The sequence below is a fragment of the Lissotriton vulgaris genome, chromosome 4_1 (assembly GCF_964263255.1).
Source record: "Lissotriton vulgaris chromosome 4_1, aLisVul1.2, whole genome shotgun sequence".
Taxonomy (NCBI): Eukaryota; Metazoa; Chordata; class Amphibia; order Caudata; family Salamandridae; genus Lissotriton; species Lissotriton vulgaris.
The window spans coordinates 1,123,171,050-1,123,188,417 of record NC_141691.1 but is presented as its reverse complement, the minus strand read 5'-3'; the positions used below and the strand labels follow the sequence as shown (position 1 = coordinate 1,123,188,417).

Genomic DNA, 17,368 nt, shown 5'->3' with positions numbered 1-17,368 from the left:
TAGCAGCCAAATATACAATAACTTACTGCCCCCGGAATTCCGCCGCGGCCGCACCGGAAGTCAGGCAAGGTCGCCTGTGACGGGGGCGGAGCCGCGTCCGGACCGGAAGAGGAGGCAGGCGGAGGAAATGCGTGGAGCGGCCCGGGGCTCCTGCGAGCGTGGAGAGCCCCCGGGGCCGACAACAGGACGTTGTACGCGTGTTGCGGGGCTCCCTTGACCAAGAGGGAGTCCCGGGATAGGAGCCGCAGCGTCAACTCTCCCTGCCGGTGCGGAGCAGTAAGTTAAAGGGGAGAGGGGGGGGCCGGTGCGCGCGCGCGCGCGTGTGTGTGTGTGTGTGTGTGTGTGTGTGTGTATGAGTGGGGGGGTTCTGTATGTATGTGCGTGCGTGAGCGCTTCTGTTTCTATGTATGCGTGTGTTGTGTGGGAGCCTCGCGCAGCGCTCGTGCTAATGTGCGTGCCAGTTTAGAATCGCCTGCGCGCGGCCAGGAGTGTCTCCTGGGACTGCTACTCGCTAACATAAGATCTCGGCGGAGACGCGCTTACGCGCGTCTTTTAGCCGAGACCTAAAAAACCCTAGATCGATGCCTACCTTTTAATGTGTGGAGTTCTCTGCCCTGACTGCGGAGTCTTCGCAGTAGTAAATTTACTATTAACTCTGTGTCTGTGAATACCAAAACAAACATAAACTGACACAAAAGTGTAAGTTTAAATTTGTGAACTAGGCCCACAAAGAGTAAATGGACTATACAAAACGTATCAAACCAAACTTCATTTTTGAACTGCATTACAGTAATTGATAATCACAAACAACTGAGTAAACTCGGAGTTCTCACCCTCTCCACCAAGGTGTTTTAAATATTGAAACAAGAAATAGTAAAAGGCTACACTTTCGAAAACATTTGACTAATATTCAGCAAAAACCTTAAAATACAAACCAAACTGAGAAGGCCTCAAGTACGTACGATACAAAAGGCAATCTATAATAAACATACTATATTACCCGTCTTATTTGGGTGACACATGCTAACTCTAAAATACAGATGTAGTGCTCTCATGAACAGACCAGTGAGCTTGCTGATGATTTCTCTATGCACGCTTGGTACTTATACAGAACGAATATAGTTGGGCGCACATTTATTGAGATGCTGGGGGACATATAAGATCATGTACATCAAGTGGTGACTTACACCTTTAAACTACATAATAACATCACATTTCACACATATATGTTTTTATACACAGGGAGATTAAGTGATTTGCCAGAATCACAAGACTTGTAGTCAAGTGAAAAAGAAGGCAATGTATGCCTGTAGAGAAGCTACATAATTCTGTGTACAAGAACAATGTAGGCAAAAATATCGTCTGCAGTTAACACAGCCTGTTTTTGTTTTTTGTTTTACATACCTTGGCTGACCTAGTGATGGCCCCGATTTCAGAATAGAGGTCTGTACTCTCTGGATACTTTTCCACCACCATGGTGCAGATGTGGTGCAGAAGAGACTGCTTATGCACTGTGTCCTTCACCTCAGGAACTTTTTCGAGGTAACTCAACTCAAAAGCTTTGGCCTGTTATAAGAAAAATAATATAGCTTGGTGTTTTAGCTTCTGGGCCCTGGCATTTTAGTAGAATGTAAACAAGCTTTGAACCCAACTTAGATATAATATGATATGGTAGTGAAATGCATTTAACAATGTTTAATAAATATTGAAAATGACATAGACACCAGAGGTTTTGCTATTCATGCTTCACACGAAGATTTCTGGAGCAGCAACAAACTCAGTGGTGCACAGTAAAGCCTTCATTTTCATGGATATCTTAAGGATTTTGGGGTCCATAGGCCAAACGTATTTTGGGCCCCTGTTGGGAACAGTTTTGAATTTATGATCCAGTTTCAGCTCTTTCCTGCCCTCTTTGGCCAGGTCATTGACAGTGCACAGGCACAATGTGACATCCTCCCATTTCTCATGATCTAAAAGAAATGTTTTTTAACTAATGTAGCGTGAAACATAAACACAACATTTCTCTGTATAAGGCCTGTACTAGACTCTCACACATCACCTACATTAAAAATAAATTAAGGGAATAAAGGTATTTGAAGCAATCTTTTTCAGAATTATTCAAAGTCATCAGAGCTAGAGATTCTGCAGAACAGAAGTGACTCTATCAGGAGACCCCTGAAAGACTGGGGCCTTGGTCCAGAATCCACTTTACCCATGCCTTAAAACGTCTCTGTTAATTTCTTGTAATGTACAGAAGGGCGTTTCTGCGCCGCGCAGATCTTTGCCCCAAACCGGGTAATGCCTTGCACAAGAAATGGCCCTGCTAAACACGTAGACATTTGGAGCTATGTTTAATTGTGACCTGGGCAGGTGCGAAAATAAACTGCCGAGTTGTATTTATTAAGACCTAATTATTTGAGGAGAAAGGGGTGAGAGGGTCGCAAATTTCCCCTTTTTTGTGCTTCAATATTAAAATAATAAAGTGATGCAGCAAAATAATACCCCTCCACAGTACTAACATATATGCGTGTGCACTCATGGTACATTCAAAAGCATGTACAATTACTAGAGAGTAAAGCCCTCACTCCAGTGAGATTTTAAATTCATCAGTGAGTTGAGTTATTGTGGTGGTATGCACGCACACGAGAAGCAGCGTATAACCGTATTTCATTTAGAAGAAACAGGGTTACAAACATAACATGCCCTATCGACGCTTTCGCACCCCATGTTTCCCCTTATATGACGACTTAAATTTGAGTGTCCCTTTGCAGGTATGTAAAGAGTGAAAGAAGTTATAAGTCAGAAATGTAAACTTACATTCGTTCCATTGAGGAAGTTTCCAATGGCGAGTAAAGTAGAGAGAATGTAGCCTAAAGTCTTATTGCTCTCCAACTGATCCATCCCTTCCTTCAGGTCCAAAAGTGGTTCTGCAACTTCCTGCAAGACACAGAGATGCAAGGGATAAGCAAAGCTCTTCTTGTCAGTGAAAAAACTGGGCAACATTAAAAATATGAGAAGGGTCGCTGCTGTGCTGCTGCCTCAGGCTCAAGGCTTTCAGGGAAACATTTTTGCCACTGGTTGTGGGCCCCAGTTGAGGTTACTACCTGGCTGTAATGTCACCAGCAAGGCCGGGATGTTTATGTCATTGTCAGAAAAAAAAAACTAGAAAAAAGCAGCGAAATCTAATATTTTTACCTTTTGAAATGTAAACATAAAACATGTGAAGAAATCACTTGTAAATTATTTGACATTTGTTTAATTAATTTCAAATACATTATTGAAACAAATAAAATGAATACTTGCCAAGAAAACCAAAAAAGAGAATTTTATAGCTGTGTTTCACTTATCAGCGGTTAAATTAGAGCTCAACCCTTCCATCACATCAAAATGTGAAAAAATGGCCACTGACTCATGGCACCAAAGAAAACAAGCATTTGCGATGCAACAGTTCTAGTATTTACGCGAGTTTGAGCTATTGGCATTGTAATTGACAGTGCCTTTTATTTATCTTTTGGTTTTTGTAACATAAATAAAACACATTGTTATTTACAATGCCAATAGCTTAAACTTGCGCAAATGTGAAACCTATTGCATTGCAAATGCTTGTTTTGCGCGTGCCCGGGCCGATTTTTGTAGGGCTACTGGCTCTTCTCACTTGCGGGCCCGCTACCCACTTTATGGTCAGCACAGTCCTTCTTTCTGCCCACATGGGCACTGCCGGAACGGGGGAGACTTTTTACCTCTTGCAGGAGGATTGGCAGCACAGATGCGCATTGAGCGTGGTGCCAGATCTTCCTTCCGTTTCTACTGACCTCACACTGCAGGGTTGGTTAGTTTGCAGGTGCATAGGCATCAACATGCGGGCGGCTGCAGGGTCCTGACCGAAGGACATCGTGGTATGCAATGGATGGCCCTTTCTCACCCTACATCATTCGGTATCATGCTGGCAGTAGGTGCGGGGTGAGCCTTAGACTCTGGTTACTCTGCCCCCACGACATACTAAAACAAGCATTGGAAATGCAATAGGGTTCGGATTAGGAAAGTTTGAGCTATTGGTCTTATAAATAAAATTTGTTTTATTTATGTGTTATTTTTTAAAATAGCTAAATTAATAGCTTTGTCATTTACAATGCCAATAGTTATAACTTTCGCAAATGTGACACCTATACCATTTGTAATGCAACATGTTTTGTATTTACGTGACTTAGATGTATTGATATTACAAATAACAATGGCTTTTAATTTTTTTAAATAATTAATACTTAAATAATTTATTTAATTTGTAATGGCAATAGCTTAAACTTTTGTAAATAACTTTTGTTAAGACTATGTTCAGTGTTTTTTATTGTGACGAAAATCCAAGAACAGAAGTGAAATTTTAACATCTTTTTGTGATTTGTAATAAAGCGTGAAATCTTGAAAACAGTTTGAAACATTGAAAGAACATATTTGAACCAGTGATGCTGTGGTTGCACTGAGTGATGCTGTGGTTGTGCTGAGTGATGCTGTGGTGGTGCTGAGTGATGCTGTGGTGGTGCTGAGTGATGCTGTGGTTGCGCTGAGTGATGCTGTGGTTGCGCTGAGTGGTGTGTGCATCAGTGGAGCTTAGTGGGTGCATTGGTGGAGCTGTGTGGTGGGTGCATTGGTGGAGCTTAGTTGGAGCATCGGTGGAGCTGTGTGATGGGTGCATCGGTGGAGCTGTGTGGAGGGTGCCTCGGCGGAGTTGTGTGGTGGGTGCATCGGCGGAGCTGTGTGGTGGGTGCATCGGTGGAGCTGTGTGGTGGGTGCTTCGGTGGAGCTGTGTGGTGGGTGCATCTGTGGAGCTGTGTGGTGGGTGCATCTGTGGAGCTGTGTGGTGGGTGCCTCGGTGGAGCTGTGTGGTGGGTGCATCTGTGAAGCTGTGTGGAGGGTGCCTTGGTGGAGCTGTATGGTGGGTGCCTTGGTGGAGCTGTGTGGTGGGTGCATCGGAGGAGCTGTGTGGTGGGTGCATCGGTGGAGCTGTGTCGGTGGAGCTGTGTGGTGTGTTCATTGGTGGAGCTGGGTGGTGGGTGCATCGGTGGAGCTGTGTTGGTGGAGCTGTGTGGTGGCTGCATCGGTGGAGCTGTGTGGAGGGTGCATCAGTGGAGCTTTGTGGTGGGTGCATCGGAGGACCTGTGTCGGTGGAGCTGTGTGGTGGGTGCATTGGTGGAGCTGGGTGGTGGGTGCATCGGTGGAGCTGTGTCGGTGGAGCTGTGAGGTGGCTGCATTGGTGGAGCTGCGTGGTGGGTGCATCAGTGGAGCTGGGTGGTGGGTGCATCGGTGGAGCTGTGTCAGTGGAGCTGTGTGGTGGCTGCATCGGTGGAGCTGTGTGGTGGCTGCATCGGTGGAGCTGTGTTGGTGGAGCACTGTGGTGGGTGCATCGGTGGAGCTGGGTGGTGGATGCATCAGTGGAGCTGTGTGGTGGGTGCATCGGTGGAGCTGTGTGGTGGGTGCATCGGTAGGGCTGTGTGGTGGGTGCCTCGGTGGAGTTGTGTGGTGGGTGCCTCAGTGGAGCTGTGTGGTGGGTGCATCGGTGGAGCTGTGTCAGTGGAGCTGTGTGGTGGGTGCATCAGTGGAGCTGTGTGGTGGGTGCATCTGTGGAGCTGTGTGGTGGGTGCATCGGTGGAGCTGTGTCGGTGGAGCTGTGTGGGTGGAGCTGTGTGGTGGGTGCATCGGTGGAGCTGGGTGGTGGGTGCATTGGTGGAGCTGTGTCGGTGGAGCTGTGTGGTGGGTGCATCAGTGGAGCTGTGTGGTGGGTGCATCGGTGGAGCTGTGTGGTGGGTGCATCGGTGGAGCTGTGTGGTGGGTGTGTTGGTGGAGCTGTGTGGTGGGTGCATCGGTGGAGCTGGGTGATGGGTGCATCGGTGGAGCTGTGTCGGTGGAGCTGTGTGGTGGCTACATCGGTGGAGCTGTGTGGTGGGTGCATCGGTGGAGCTGGTTGGTGGGTGCATCAGTGCAGCTGTGTCGGTGGAGCTGTGTGGTGGCTGCATCGGTGGAACTGTGTGGTGGGTGCATCGGTGGAGCTGTGTGGTGGGTGCATCGTGGAGCTGTGTCGGTGGAGCTGTGTGGTGGGTGCATCGGTGGAGCTGGGTGGTGGGTGCATCGGTGGAGCTGTGTGGTGGGTGCATCGGTGGAGCTGTGTGGTGGGTGCATCGGTGGAGCTGTGTGGTGGGTGCATCGGTGGAGCTGTGTGGTGGGTGCATCGGTAGGGCTGTGTGGTTGGTGCCTCAGTGGAGCTGTGTGGTGGGTGCCTCAGTTACGCTGTGTGGTGGGTGCATCGGTGGAGCTGTGTCGGTGGAGCTGTGTGTGTGGTGGGTGCATCAGTGGAGCTGTGTGGTCGGTGCATCTGTGGAGCTGTGTGGTGGGTGCATCGGTGGAGGTGTGTGGTGGGGCATGGTAGAGCTGTGTGGTGGGTGCCTCGGTGGAGCTGTGTGGTGGGTGCCCCGGTGGAGCTGAGTGGTGGGTGCATCGGTGGAGCTGTGACGGTGGAGCTGTGTGGTGGGTGCATCGGTGGAGCTGGGTGGTGGGTGCATCGGTGGAGCTGTGTCGGTGGAGCTATGTGGTGGCTGCATCGGTGGAGCTGTGCGGTGGGTGACTCGGCGGAGTTGTGTGGTGGGTGCATCGGCGGAGCTGTGTGGTGGGTGCATCGGTGGAGCTGTGTGGTGGGTGCATCGGTGGAGCTGTGTGGTGGGTGCATCTGTGGAGCTGTTTGGTGGGTGCATCTGTGGAGCTGTGTGGTGGGTGCATCTGTGGAGCTGTGTGGTGGGTGCCTCTGTGGAGCTGTGTGGTGGGTGCATCGGTGGAGCTGTGTGGTGGGTGCCTTGGTGGAGCTGTATGGTGGGTGTCTCGGTGGAGCTGTGTGGTGGGTGCATTGGTGGAGCTGGGTGGTGGGTGCATCGGTGGAGCTGTGTCGGTGGAGCTGTGTGGTGGCTGCATCGGTGGAGCTGTGTGGTGGTTGCCTCGGCGGAGTTGTGTGGTGGGTGCTTCGGCGGAGCTGTGTGTTGGATGCTTCGGTGGAGCTGTGTGATGGGTGCATCTGTGGAGCTGTGTGGTGGGTGCATCTGTGGAGCTGTGTGGTGGGTGCATCTGTGGAGCTGTGTGGTGGGTGCATCTGTGGAGCTGTGTGCTGGGTGCCTCTGTGGAGCTGTGTGGTGGGTGCATCGGTGGAGCTGTGTGGTGGGTGCCTTGGTGGAGCTGTATGGTGGGTGTCTCAGTGGAGCTGTGTGGTGGGTGCATCGGTGGAGCTGGGTGGTGGGTGCATCGGTGGAGCTGTGTCGGTGGAGCTGTGTGGTGGCTGCATCGGTGGAGCTGTGTGGTGGTTGCCTCGGCGGAGTTGTGTGGTGGGTGCTTCGGCGGAGCTGTGTGTTGGATGCTTCGGTGGAGCTGTGTGATGGGTGCATCTGTGGAGCTGTGTGGTGGGTGCATCTGTGGAGCTGTGTGGTGGGTGCATCTGTGGAGCTATGTGGTGGGTGCATCTGTGGAGCTGTGTGGTGGGTGCCTCGGTGGAGCTGTGTGGTGGGTGCATCGGTGGAGCTGTGTGGTGGGTGCCTTGGTGGAGCTGTATGGTGGGTGCCTCGGTGGAGCTGTGTGGTGGGTGCATCGGTGGAGCTGTGTCGGTGGAGCTGTGTGGTGGGTGCATCGGTGGAGCTGGGTGGTGGGTGCATCGGTGGAGCTGTGTGGTGGGTGCATCGGTGGAGCCGTGTGGTGGGTGACTCAGTGGAGCTGTGTGGTGGGTGCCTCAGTGGAGCTGTGTGGCGGGTGCATCAGTGGAGCTGTGTGGTGGGTGTATCTGTGGAGCAGTGTGGTGGGTGCATCGGTGGAGCTGTGTGGTGGGGGCATGGTAGAACTGTGTGGTGGGTGCCTCGGTGGAGCTGTGTGGTGGGTGCCTCGGTGGAGCTCTGTGGTGGATGCATCAGTGAAGTTGTGTGGTGGGTTTATCGATGGAGCTTAGTGGGTGCATTGGTGGAGCTGTGTGGTGGGTGCATTGGTGGAGCTGTGTGGTGGGTGCATCAGTGGAGCTGTGTGGTGGAGCTGTGTGGTGGATGCATCGGTGGAGCTGTGTGGTGGCTGTGCAAGTGAAAACTGGAATGTTGCTTCTCTTGTGAACTGGCTTTAATTTCCATCATTGTTCTACGTGTTACAACTTGAGGCATATTTAAATCAGTTGTGCTAATGTCCGATCCCGGAAACTGCATTGTGCACACTTCTAATTTCAGGGCCTCAAGTAGCAGTCACTGTGTTTTATTTGGGAACAACTCGTCTCTGGTGGTTGTGCTCTAGGAAGATAATGCAGAGGTGCGAATGGAGATGTCTGGAGTGAATGGGACGAAGGGCTGTTTTTTTTTCTTCTTCAATTTGCATCACGGGAACTGTGTATTAATGTCAACCTTTTTGTTGACTCGCGAATGAGGTTGATATCATCACATACATTCAATGAGGACTAAACCTCTTTAGGAAGGTGTTGCAGGTTTGCAAAAATGGTTACCCATATTGAAGTCTTCAAAAGCATGGTGCTTTGTAGGATGGCGAAAATCACTGAAAAGCGGACATCATCCAAATAAGGGTAAGTTAACAAGCATGCGTCTGCATGTATGGCAAAGTTACGTTTGGGACTGCGAAGAAAAACCTCACTGAATGAGAGATCAAATGAGCATAGGCGTTGTTGCTCTGTCTGTATGGGAATTGTGCTTTGGCAGGGGCAGCCAAGGCTTTCGTGATCTACAAAACAAGAGTTAATTGATTTGGGTAATAAATGTCAATCGTTTAACAGCAAAAGAGGCCTGATCTGGTATTTGCCTGGAGCCGTGCAAATGGTGGCCATAAAGTCTCCATGGTTAGATTGATATATTTTTGCTATGTCGTTTCTTCGTCCTCATGGTTGCCTGTTTGTATGTAGGCCCAGGCTGCAGAGTCTAGAGGCTGCATTGCTGCCTGTGTAAATCGACTCTCCCTGTTGCCGAGGGCCTCTGTTGCAAAGCTGTGCCAGGGGCTCGGCCTCGGCGCTGAGCGAGAGGGAGGGAGGGAGGGAGAGAGGAAGGAGGGGTAGATAGAAATGCAAGGCCGCAAATAAAAAAACAAGCATTGGTAAATGCATTGTAAAAAAAAACCCGGAATGAAGTCCCAGGCATCAGAGCTAGGGAAAGTTAAGTGTGCAGGCCAGGGAACGTTAAGTAAACAAGCCTGGGAGAAGGCATACAAGCCCTCGGCATTGCTGTGGTGGGGAGGGGGTGGTGGGGGGGCGGGGAGAGGCAAGAAGGGAAGAATAGCTGAGAGTAAGGGTGAGGAGACGCACGGGGAGCAGCAGCCTTTGATGTGCCGGCCGACCGTGGGCAGTGAATAATTAGGGGAGGAGAAATGACAGAGCGCACGCTGGGGTAAGCTTGTGGAGGGAGGCTGGTGGCTTTGATGCTGTGCACGCGCTTTTTCTCGGGCACAGCATCAAATCGCCCCTTTAGTTAAGGTCTGGATAAGCCATAATATGTTCGACATCTGCAATGCTTGCGCATTGGCAGAGGTCGAGCCCTAAAAACTGTTGCCAGCTCGCACGTCCGGTAAGACCCACTTATCCCCATTGTAGGATCCTGCTCCCTAGACCCTCATGTAAGTAGAAGGACGACACAGAGGCATATCGTTCGTATAATTGACACAGGGCACGTGTGTCCGGCCCCTTTTCTAAGCACGGTCACCTGACTGGTGAGACCTGTGTTGGGTGGGTGTGGGGTGAGTGTAGAGGCCAAACCACGGGGAGTGGCTGGTGACAGGCGCGCAACACCCATTGGACTCAACGGCCTCAGCACATACCCCCCTTCCCCTTCGTGTGTGGCCGCCCGGGATGTGACAGCTTCCCGGGCGCACACACAGCCGAACACTTCAGTTCTTTAAAAGAATATTTGCATGCTAATGAGGCCTTGCTGTTGTTTCACCCCTTCTAAGAGCCCCTGAAGCTCCACTCTGCATGTTGCTAAAGATTCAGCCCCCCCCGAAAAGTTTTCTTAGGCACCCCCCCCCCCCGTAACCCCCCACCCCCACACCACCACACTACCACCACCACCACGAAATGTGGCTCTAGTTGCGCCTCTGGCTGGTGACATAGTGCATTTATTGGGACACTAGAACTTATCCAGCGGGACTCTACACATACACACATTAAACACGGCTATAGGTACATTTCCAGGAATAATAAAATAAATAATGTCCATAGACCTCTGTGATTTCCATACTGTGGCGCGAGTGCATTTCTAGCTTACTTTCTGTATGGCCCTCTACGTGTATAGCAGTGTTGTGCCTCTGACTCTGACCCTTGTGACCTCAGAGTGTTCAGTTATCAGTGAAACTGGATAACTTGACAGCTCTTTAAAGTTTGGGCTGCAAGAGAGTCACAGTCTGAAAAGCCTTATTCTTCAGAAAAAGTAAACAAAACTCTTGGTTTACCGAAATAGGAAGGCGAATAGGGTTACCGGAGGCGTGACAGCCGCCTCAAGCACAGATGCCCATAAACATGGCACTTTGAAGAGGAGGCACGTGCCCTGTATGAAGTATTGTGTTAGGAACGTGACCTTTTAACTTGAACCGCTATAATGTCCATGTCAGTGTGCTATATTTGGTAGAGCACGCACGATCGAGTGACCCACGTAAATCTACGCCAGATCCTCAGGAAATGTAAAACGCTTAGTTGAAACGAATTCACCTCGCTGCATTCAAGACTATTTGTTTAGTTTGTGTGACAAAGTGCATGTCGTTTCCTGTGGTATTTACTTGTAAAGTGATTTCAAGTAATCCCAAACCGACATTTTTTCGTTTTACAAGTTAATTTGTTTTTGTTTTATTTTATAGCCATTTGCTCTCTTTCAAATTGCCAAAATTAGGCAATGCTTTTTTAACACGTGCCAAGATGAGCTCGCCTGACTCATCGAAACTTGTGGGAAACTTTCATCGGTTTGAGTCAGACATAAAAGGCATATAAATTCAGATTCTACAAGGCATTCAGCGTGTTGAGAATGAAAGCAAGTTGTGATACCTTTTATTTTGTATCCCAACTGACATTGCATTTAACATACATAGATATACGACTGGCTTCATAAAGATTATCTCAGGAATTGACTCATTTACAGACCAGCAAAAACAAGAAAGGTTGATAGAATGGAGATTCAAATGTTGCACTGTGTAAATATTGTTTACAGTAGGAATTACGTATGTTAGGTATAGGTTTCTGTTGCAATGGTCATAGAAAATGTCTTCGTATATTTAAATTATGCTCTTTTTACAATATATGTATTTGTGGGGTTATTGAGTTCCATGAGGTAAAAAAAACTGGAACAATGCATAGAACTGATAGTCGTTTGAGATGTATCTGCCCCCTATGTATCTGATACCGCAGTGGTGGGGCATAGGATATGAGGGATGGCTCCTGCCTGGTGGTTTGGTAGTGCAAGAGGAGCTGGCCACATGTATTATGTTGGGGAAGAAAGAATCTTGTGAAAATTCTCTAAGAGGAGGGGATGAGTGTCAAGAGGTGGACAAAATGGCCACCTTTACTTAAGCTCTGGCAGATTGTGGAGCTTTTAGTTGAATATGCACTTCAAATTAACTTGACATCTGTTATTTTTGTTTTACAGTTGCTGTTGTGAGGGAATTTAGGAGTTAATTATGCTCCTCTGCTATTTTCTGTTTTGATAGTGCATCTTATTGCCATTTCTTGGGGGAATCAGCACACAGGCCACAATTTTGTCTTTGTAGCAATGCGCTCCTTATTCCGTCATGGTATTCTGCAGTACTTTCTTCAAGAATACAACTATTGCTCAATGTTTGGCTATTGCGCCTTTATTTGCTGGTCCACTCATACTTGGATATGCTACAAATGACTTTTGTAGGAAAAGTAAATACTTTTGCTACAAAAGCATATGGCTGATTTAGAAAACAGGGAGAGGTGTGATAATTTGCATCTCCATGGTGTGCCGGAGGAAGTTGAGGGTGAGCATATCTCAGCTTTCATAGGGTAATTCACCACAGAGTTCATTTATATTCCTTCTCCTCAGTCTCTCAACATAAAGAGAGTACGTCATCTCCCCAGGCCGATTTCGGCCCCAGAGACCCAACACCCTGGGACCAGGTCTTTTAAAAATAATTATTAAGGTAGGGGGACCCTGTGGCCCCCTCCCCAGCCTGAATTCGGCCCAGGGGACACCATCCCCGGAGCCCAGCCTTCATTAAATAGGGGAGGGGTACATCACCTCACTGGGGTGATCTAGGCCCTGGAACCCCATCCCCTAGGGCCCGGCCATGTCTCCTGGGTGCCCCCAGAGCACCCAGTGTGCAATGGGCCCGTGGAGGGAGCCTCAAGGCCCCTGCGGTTCCACCCAGCTCCCCACTTCATGGGGAGCCGGCAGTCCTCCCAGATGCAGGGAGCTGCTTTATTTAAATAGCAGCTCCCTGCTTGCAGGATAATTGTTTTCATCTGCTTCCCTTCACACATATTTGCGTGCAGGCAAACAGATGAAAACTCGCTTTCTGCATGCCGGAGCTGTTTGACATCTCTGGCCTGCAGTTGATGAGAGTTGTCAGCTCCAACCAAGCAAAAGCAAACAGCTACCTCCAGAGGAAGGGCACCTCAGTAGGTAGCAGTAGCCGACCCTGGGGGATGGCAGTCCCCAGGGCCATCCAGGGCGCCACAAGGGCGTTGAGCAGCCCGCTTTATTGTAGTAGTTATCCCTGGGGAGGTGGGGATCAGCCCTTCTTAGTTTGAATGAATTGCCCCAGCAGGTGACGGTTCCTGGGGCTGCGAGAGGGGGCCACACAAGCCACCCCCCCATTCATTTTATGTTTAGCCCCGAGGTGGTGGGGCTGTATGGACCCCTCCTGCATTCGTTTTATGTCTAGCCTCAGGGAGGTGGTGGTCACAGGGCCTGCAGTGGAGGTTGCACGGCCCCCTGGATTAATTTTATGTTTAGCCCCGGGGTTGCGGAGGATTCTGTACAGGTCCCCCCGCATTCATTTTATGTTTAGCTCCGGGAGGTGGCAGTCCCTGGGCCTGTGGCAGAGGCTGTATGGGCCCTCCCACCTTCATTTTTCGTTTAGCCCCAGGAAGGTAGTGGTCCGCGGGTCTGCGAGGGAAGCCATATAAGTCCCCACCCGCATAAATTTTATGTTTAGCCCCACGGAGTGGCGGTCCCTAGGGCATGCGCAGAACCAGTGGGCCCGCCCACATTCTTGATATTATTGCCCAGTATTATTGCCCAGTAGAGGTAGCAGTCCCCGGGCCCTGGAGGGTCATGTGGACCCACACATTTATTTCAGATTTGCCCTGGGGAAGTGTTAGGTACGCTCCGCCCACATTAAAACCAGTGTCCCAGGGAGGTGGCGATCCCGGCAGCTTTCATAAGCCGTAGGAGGGGGACCTTTGAAAAATATACCCTCTGGTATACATTTCCCTATGCCGCCGGGACCTGATCCACCGTGGAGACTAAATATTAGAGAAGCGCGGGAGCCCGCACAACTTTTTGGGGGGGGCGGGAGCCGCGGATCAAGCAACCGTTTTGGCGTGGAGGGGTTACTAATGGGACCCACCACCACATCTAGGGAGTCAGGGTATTCCAAACCTGCCCCTTTTATTTTGTTTTAAATGTTTTTTGTGAGATTTAGCTGAAGCTGAGTGCAAAGATGGCTACCAACGCTTCCTAGTTAAAGTGTTAGCACCCAATCAGATTTCAACATGCTCGTCCTTATATATCCAAGTTTGATATTTCCATAATATTTCCAAAAATACTGAACAGATTTACACCAATTTACAAAATAGTCACAATCTGGACCAACGGCTACCTTTCTGACAAATTTGGTGTAATTCGGTTCAGCGGTTCAGGCTGTAGGCATGTCTAAAATCCCTATGGGAATTATCATGGGGAAAATCGTTTGGGACCCCCCATTTTCTCGGCCCCCGCTTGACAGATCACCACAAAACTTTCAAGATAGCAGCTGAAGTGAGTGTTGTATTTGTTTTGAAAATTTTGCAAGGATTCATCAAGCAACATTATATATATATATATATATATCTATATATATATATATATATATATATATATATATATATATATATATATATATATATATATATATATATATATATATATATATTATATATATATATATATATATCATAGTGGCAGCCGCTAGTAGGTAGTTATAGTTAGAACCATGTTTCCATAGGAAAAGCTTTTTTTGACTAGCCTATAACTTTGACACCGTTTGACTAATCTTCACCAATGTTTTTTTTTTAAAGTGTCAAGTTAGGTATTGTTGCGCATGGAAAGTTTTGGGGAGATCCGTCTAGCAGGGGCAGAGAATAAAGTGTGTAAAAAAGTATTTCTCATGTTAATTCTTATTGGACCTTTGAACAAGACTATAACCCGAACCGCTGAGCGGAATTACACCATGCCCCGGGGACCACCACATCCCGCCAGCAAATGTTTTTAAAGTAATGTGGGAATTCCCACAGCCATCCCACAGCCCTTGGGGCAAATGATAGTAAAATAATGGAGGGGGACTGCATGGTCCCGGGGACCGCCACCTCCCGGGGGCTGAACATATAAAATGAATGCAGGGGCAGGGGGCCCCCGTGCCCCGGGATGCCCAACTCCCTGGAGCTACACATATAAAATGAATGCGGGCCCACATGGCTCCCCCTGCAGCCACGGGGACCGCCACCTCCCCTGTGTTGAAATAAATTAGTGTAGGGAGTCTGTCACAGGCACCCAGCCAGAGGACCAGCACCTCCCTGTGGCTAAGTTGTACGATGGAGGGGGGCCTTTTATGGCAGTGGCGACCGCCACACCCCAGGGCCAGCTCCCACCAAGCAAAAGCAAACATAACACTGCAGGTGCAGGGAGAAAAACATGACTACGCTTTCTGCAAGCCGGAGCTGTCAAACAGCTACGGCTTGCAGAAAACAGAGTTTTGATCTGTTTCCCTGCACTCAAGTAACTGTGAAGAGAAATGCAGCGCCCTGTCTGTAAGAGCAATGCCGGCTCCCACGGGATGCTGGAAGATGGGTGGGACAGTGGAGCCTTGAGGCTCCCCCAGTGGTCCCAATTGCACACTGGGTTCCCAGTGGGCAACCAGTGACAATGGCCTGGCCCCGGGGTCCCCGGAGCTGAAATCTGCCTCGGGAGGGTGGGCCACGCGAGTCCCCAACCCATAGTATAATGGCTCCCCCCAGGGGATGTGGTCCCGGGGGCCGAAATAGGCCCGCGGAGGGGGGCCACATGTCCCCCCTCCCAGAAACAAATATAAACATAGGAGCAGAACAGGCAAAATAAAGCCAGCAAAGATCAGAAATGAGCAAAAAGAGACAAAATAAAGGTAAGAATCAAGCAGAAAGAGGCAAAAAAGAGAGCAGAAATGAGCAGAAACGCGCAAAATAAAGGTCAGAAAGAAGCAAAATAGAGATCAGAAAAGAGCAGAAAGAGGCAAAGTAGAGATCAGAAATAAGCAGAAAGGCAAAATAAAGGTCAGAAAGGAGCAGAAAGAGGCAAGAAAAGAGTAGAAAGAGGCAAAATAGAGATCAGAAATTAGCAAAAAGAGGCAGAATAAAGGTCAGAAAGGTGCAGAAAGAGGCAAAATAGAGATCAGAAACAAGCAGAAAGTGGCCGAATAAAGGTCAGAAACTACCAGAAAGATGCAAAATAAAGGTGAGCAATGAGCAGAAAAGCACAATTGAGCAGAGAAACAACCAGAAAGAGGCCAAAAAGAGATCAGAAACGAGCAGTAAGAAGCAAAATAAAGGTCGGAAACAAGCAGAAAGAGGCAAAATAGAGATCAGAAGTGAGCAGAAACAAGCAAAGTAAAGGTCAGCAATGGGCAGAAAGAGGCAACGTAAAGGTCAGCAATGCGCAGAAAGAGGCAAAGTAAAAGTCAGAAATGAGCAGAAAGAGGCAAAATAAAGGTCAGCAATGAGTAGAAAGAGGCAAAATAAAGGTCAGAAGTGAGCAGAAAACTAGCAGACCCAACTCAGGCACTCACACACCAACTCACAGAACAACTCAGACACTCCCACAGCCAGTCATATACCTATTCACTCATGAACCCACTCACAGATGAGCTCCAACACGTACACCCACTCACAGTCAGACACTCATGCACCCACCGTCAGAGTCACTCATACTCTCTCTCACCCACTCACAGATTGACTGAGGCACTCAGGCACTGACTCACAGACCCTCTCAGTCAATCACACACCACCTCACAGACCCACTCAGACACTCATATACCTACTTACAGCCCCACTCATACTCTATCATACCCACTTACAAACCTAATCAACCCTTCAATAAATCTCCAGACCTATAGCATTTTCTACATTGTGTACCCCAGGGAACCTCTACTTTTATCGTACATGAAGAATTGTGTATGTTGTATCTGTCAGATTTGTTGTCGTTTAGCCCCCTATCTTATTGGCTCAAAGTTTGGTTGAACAAGGGGTTTGCCTTAAATAAAGATATCCTAAGGGCAGTGGCGGCTCCTCTATGGGGCCGTGCGAGAAGGCAGAAACAAATGGTAGTTATTACCGTAATAAATACCATTTGTTTCTGCACGGCGCGAAAGCAGAAGTTCCTGGTTGGGGGTGGGCGGAGTTGCTCGAGGGCAGGGGGGAGTGGCTTTCCCACTGTTGTTCATAATGACTGTTTGGGCAGCCTCTCCCCCCTGCCCTCGAGCAACTCCGCCCACTGTCCCTGTTCTCTCTGTATGCTGCAGCATACAGAGAGAAAATGACGAAGGTGGGGCAGCAGCCGCACCAATCACAACGCTGCGTCAGCGTTGTGATTGGCTAGGATAAGGAGGGAGCCTGCCTGCTGGCTGCTTCAGTGCTTCGTGTAGGACCACGCAGGAGCGGGATCCGGTTGCAGCTTTATATACCATCCAGGAGGAGGTGGCATGGTACCCGGGTGTAAGGAAGGGAGATGGCGGCCGTGGCTGCTAGGGTTTTGTTTTACAGTCAGTCACCCTGTTTTATGAGCGCTCCTCAAACATAGGGTCAGCGGCGCGCCGAGGTCCCTACCCTCAGTTTCCAGAATGGGAATGTGTTGGAGGGAAGTTAAACACTCTCGTGTGTGGGTGCTTCTGTTCTCACATGGCGTTCACCCTTACGGCTCTAAGTTCCCTCATTCTCCCGAAAACAGTCTCTAAGTGAATAGTTTTGTCAAACCGGTTTATATTGTAAAACTTGTAGAATTGTTTACCGTGTTTACTTACCTGCCCCTGTATTGAACACACGTCATCCCGGCAGAGCAGTAAAGTTCCAAGGAATTCACGTTACAGCTGTCTTGTCAGCTCGGGCGGCCCAGGCCTGTCGCAGAATAAA

The 17,368-nt window shown here is 49.1% G+C and overlaps 1 protein-coding gene across 7 annotated transcripts in view; it reads right to left on the bottom strand.

Annotated features, from left to right (window-relative positions):
• The window catches only part of FHOD3 (formin homology 2 domain containing 3), a 1,375,152-nt gene that overhangs the window by 128,458 nt on the left and 1,229,326 nt on the right, over positions 1 to 17,368 (bottom strand). For all 7 annotated transcript variants that reach the window (XM_086965361.1, XM_086965359.1, XM_086965360.1 and 4 more), the window contains 2 exons: positions 2,818 to 2,937; positions 1,405 to 1,566 (listed from right to left, as the gene is read on the bottom strand). In XM_086965361.1, the coding sequence (XP_086821487.1) occupies positions 1,405 to 1,566; positions 2,818 to 2,937 (282 nt within the window). The remainder of the gene's footprint in view (positions 1 to 1,404; positions 1,567 to 2,817; positions 2,938 to 17,368) is intronic.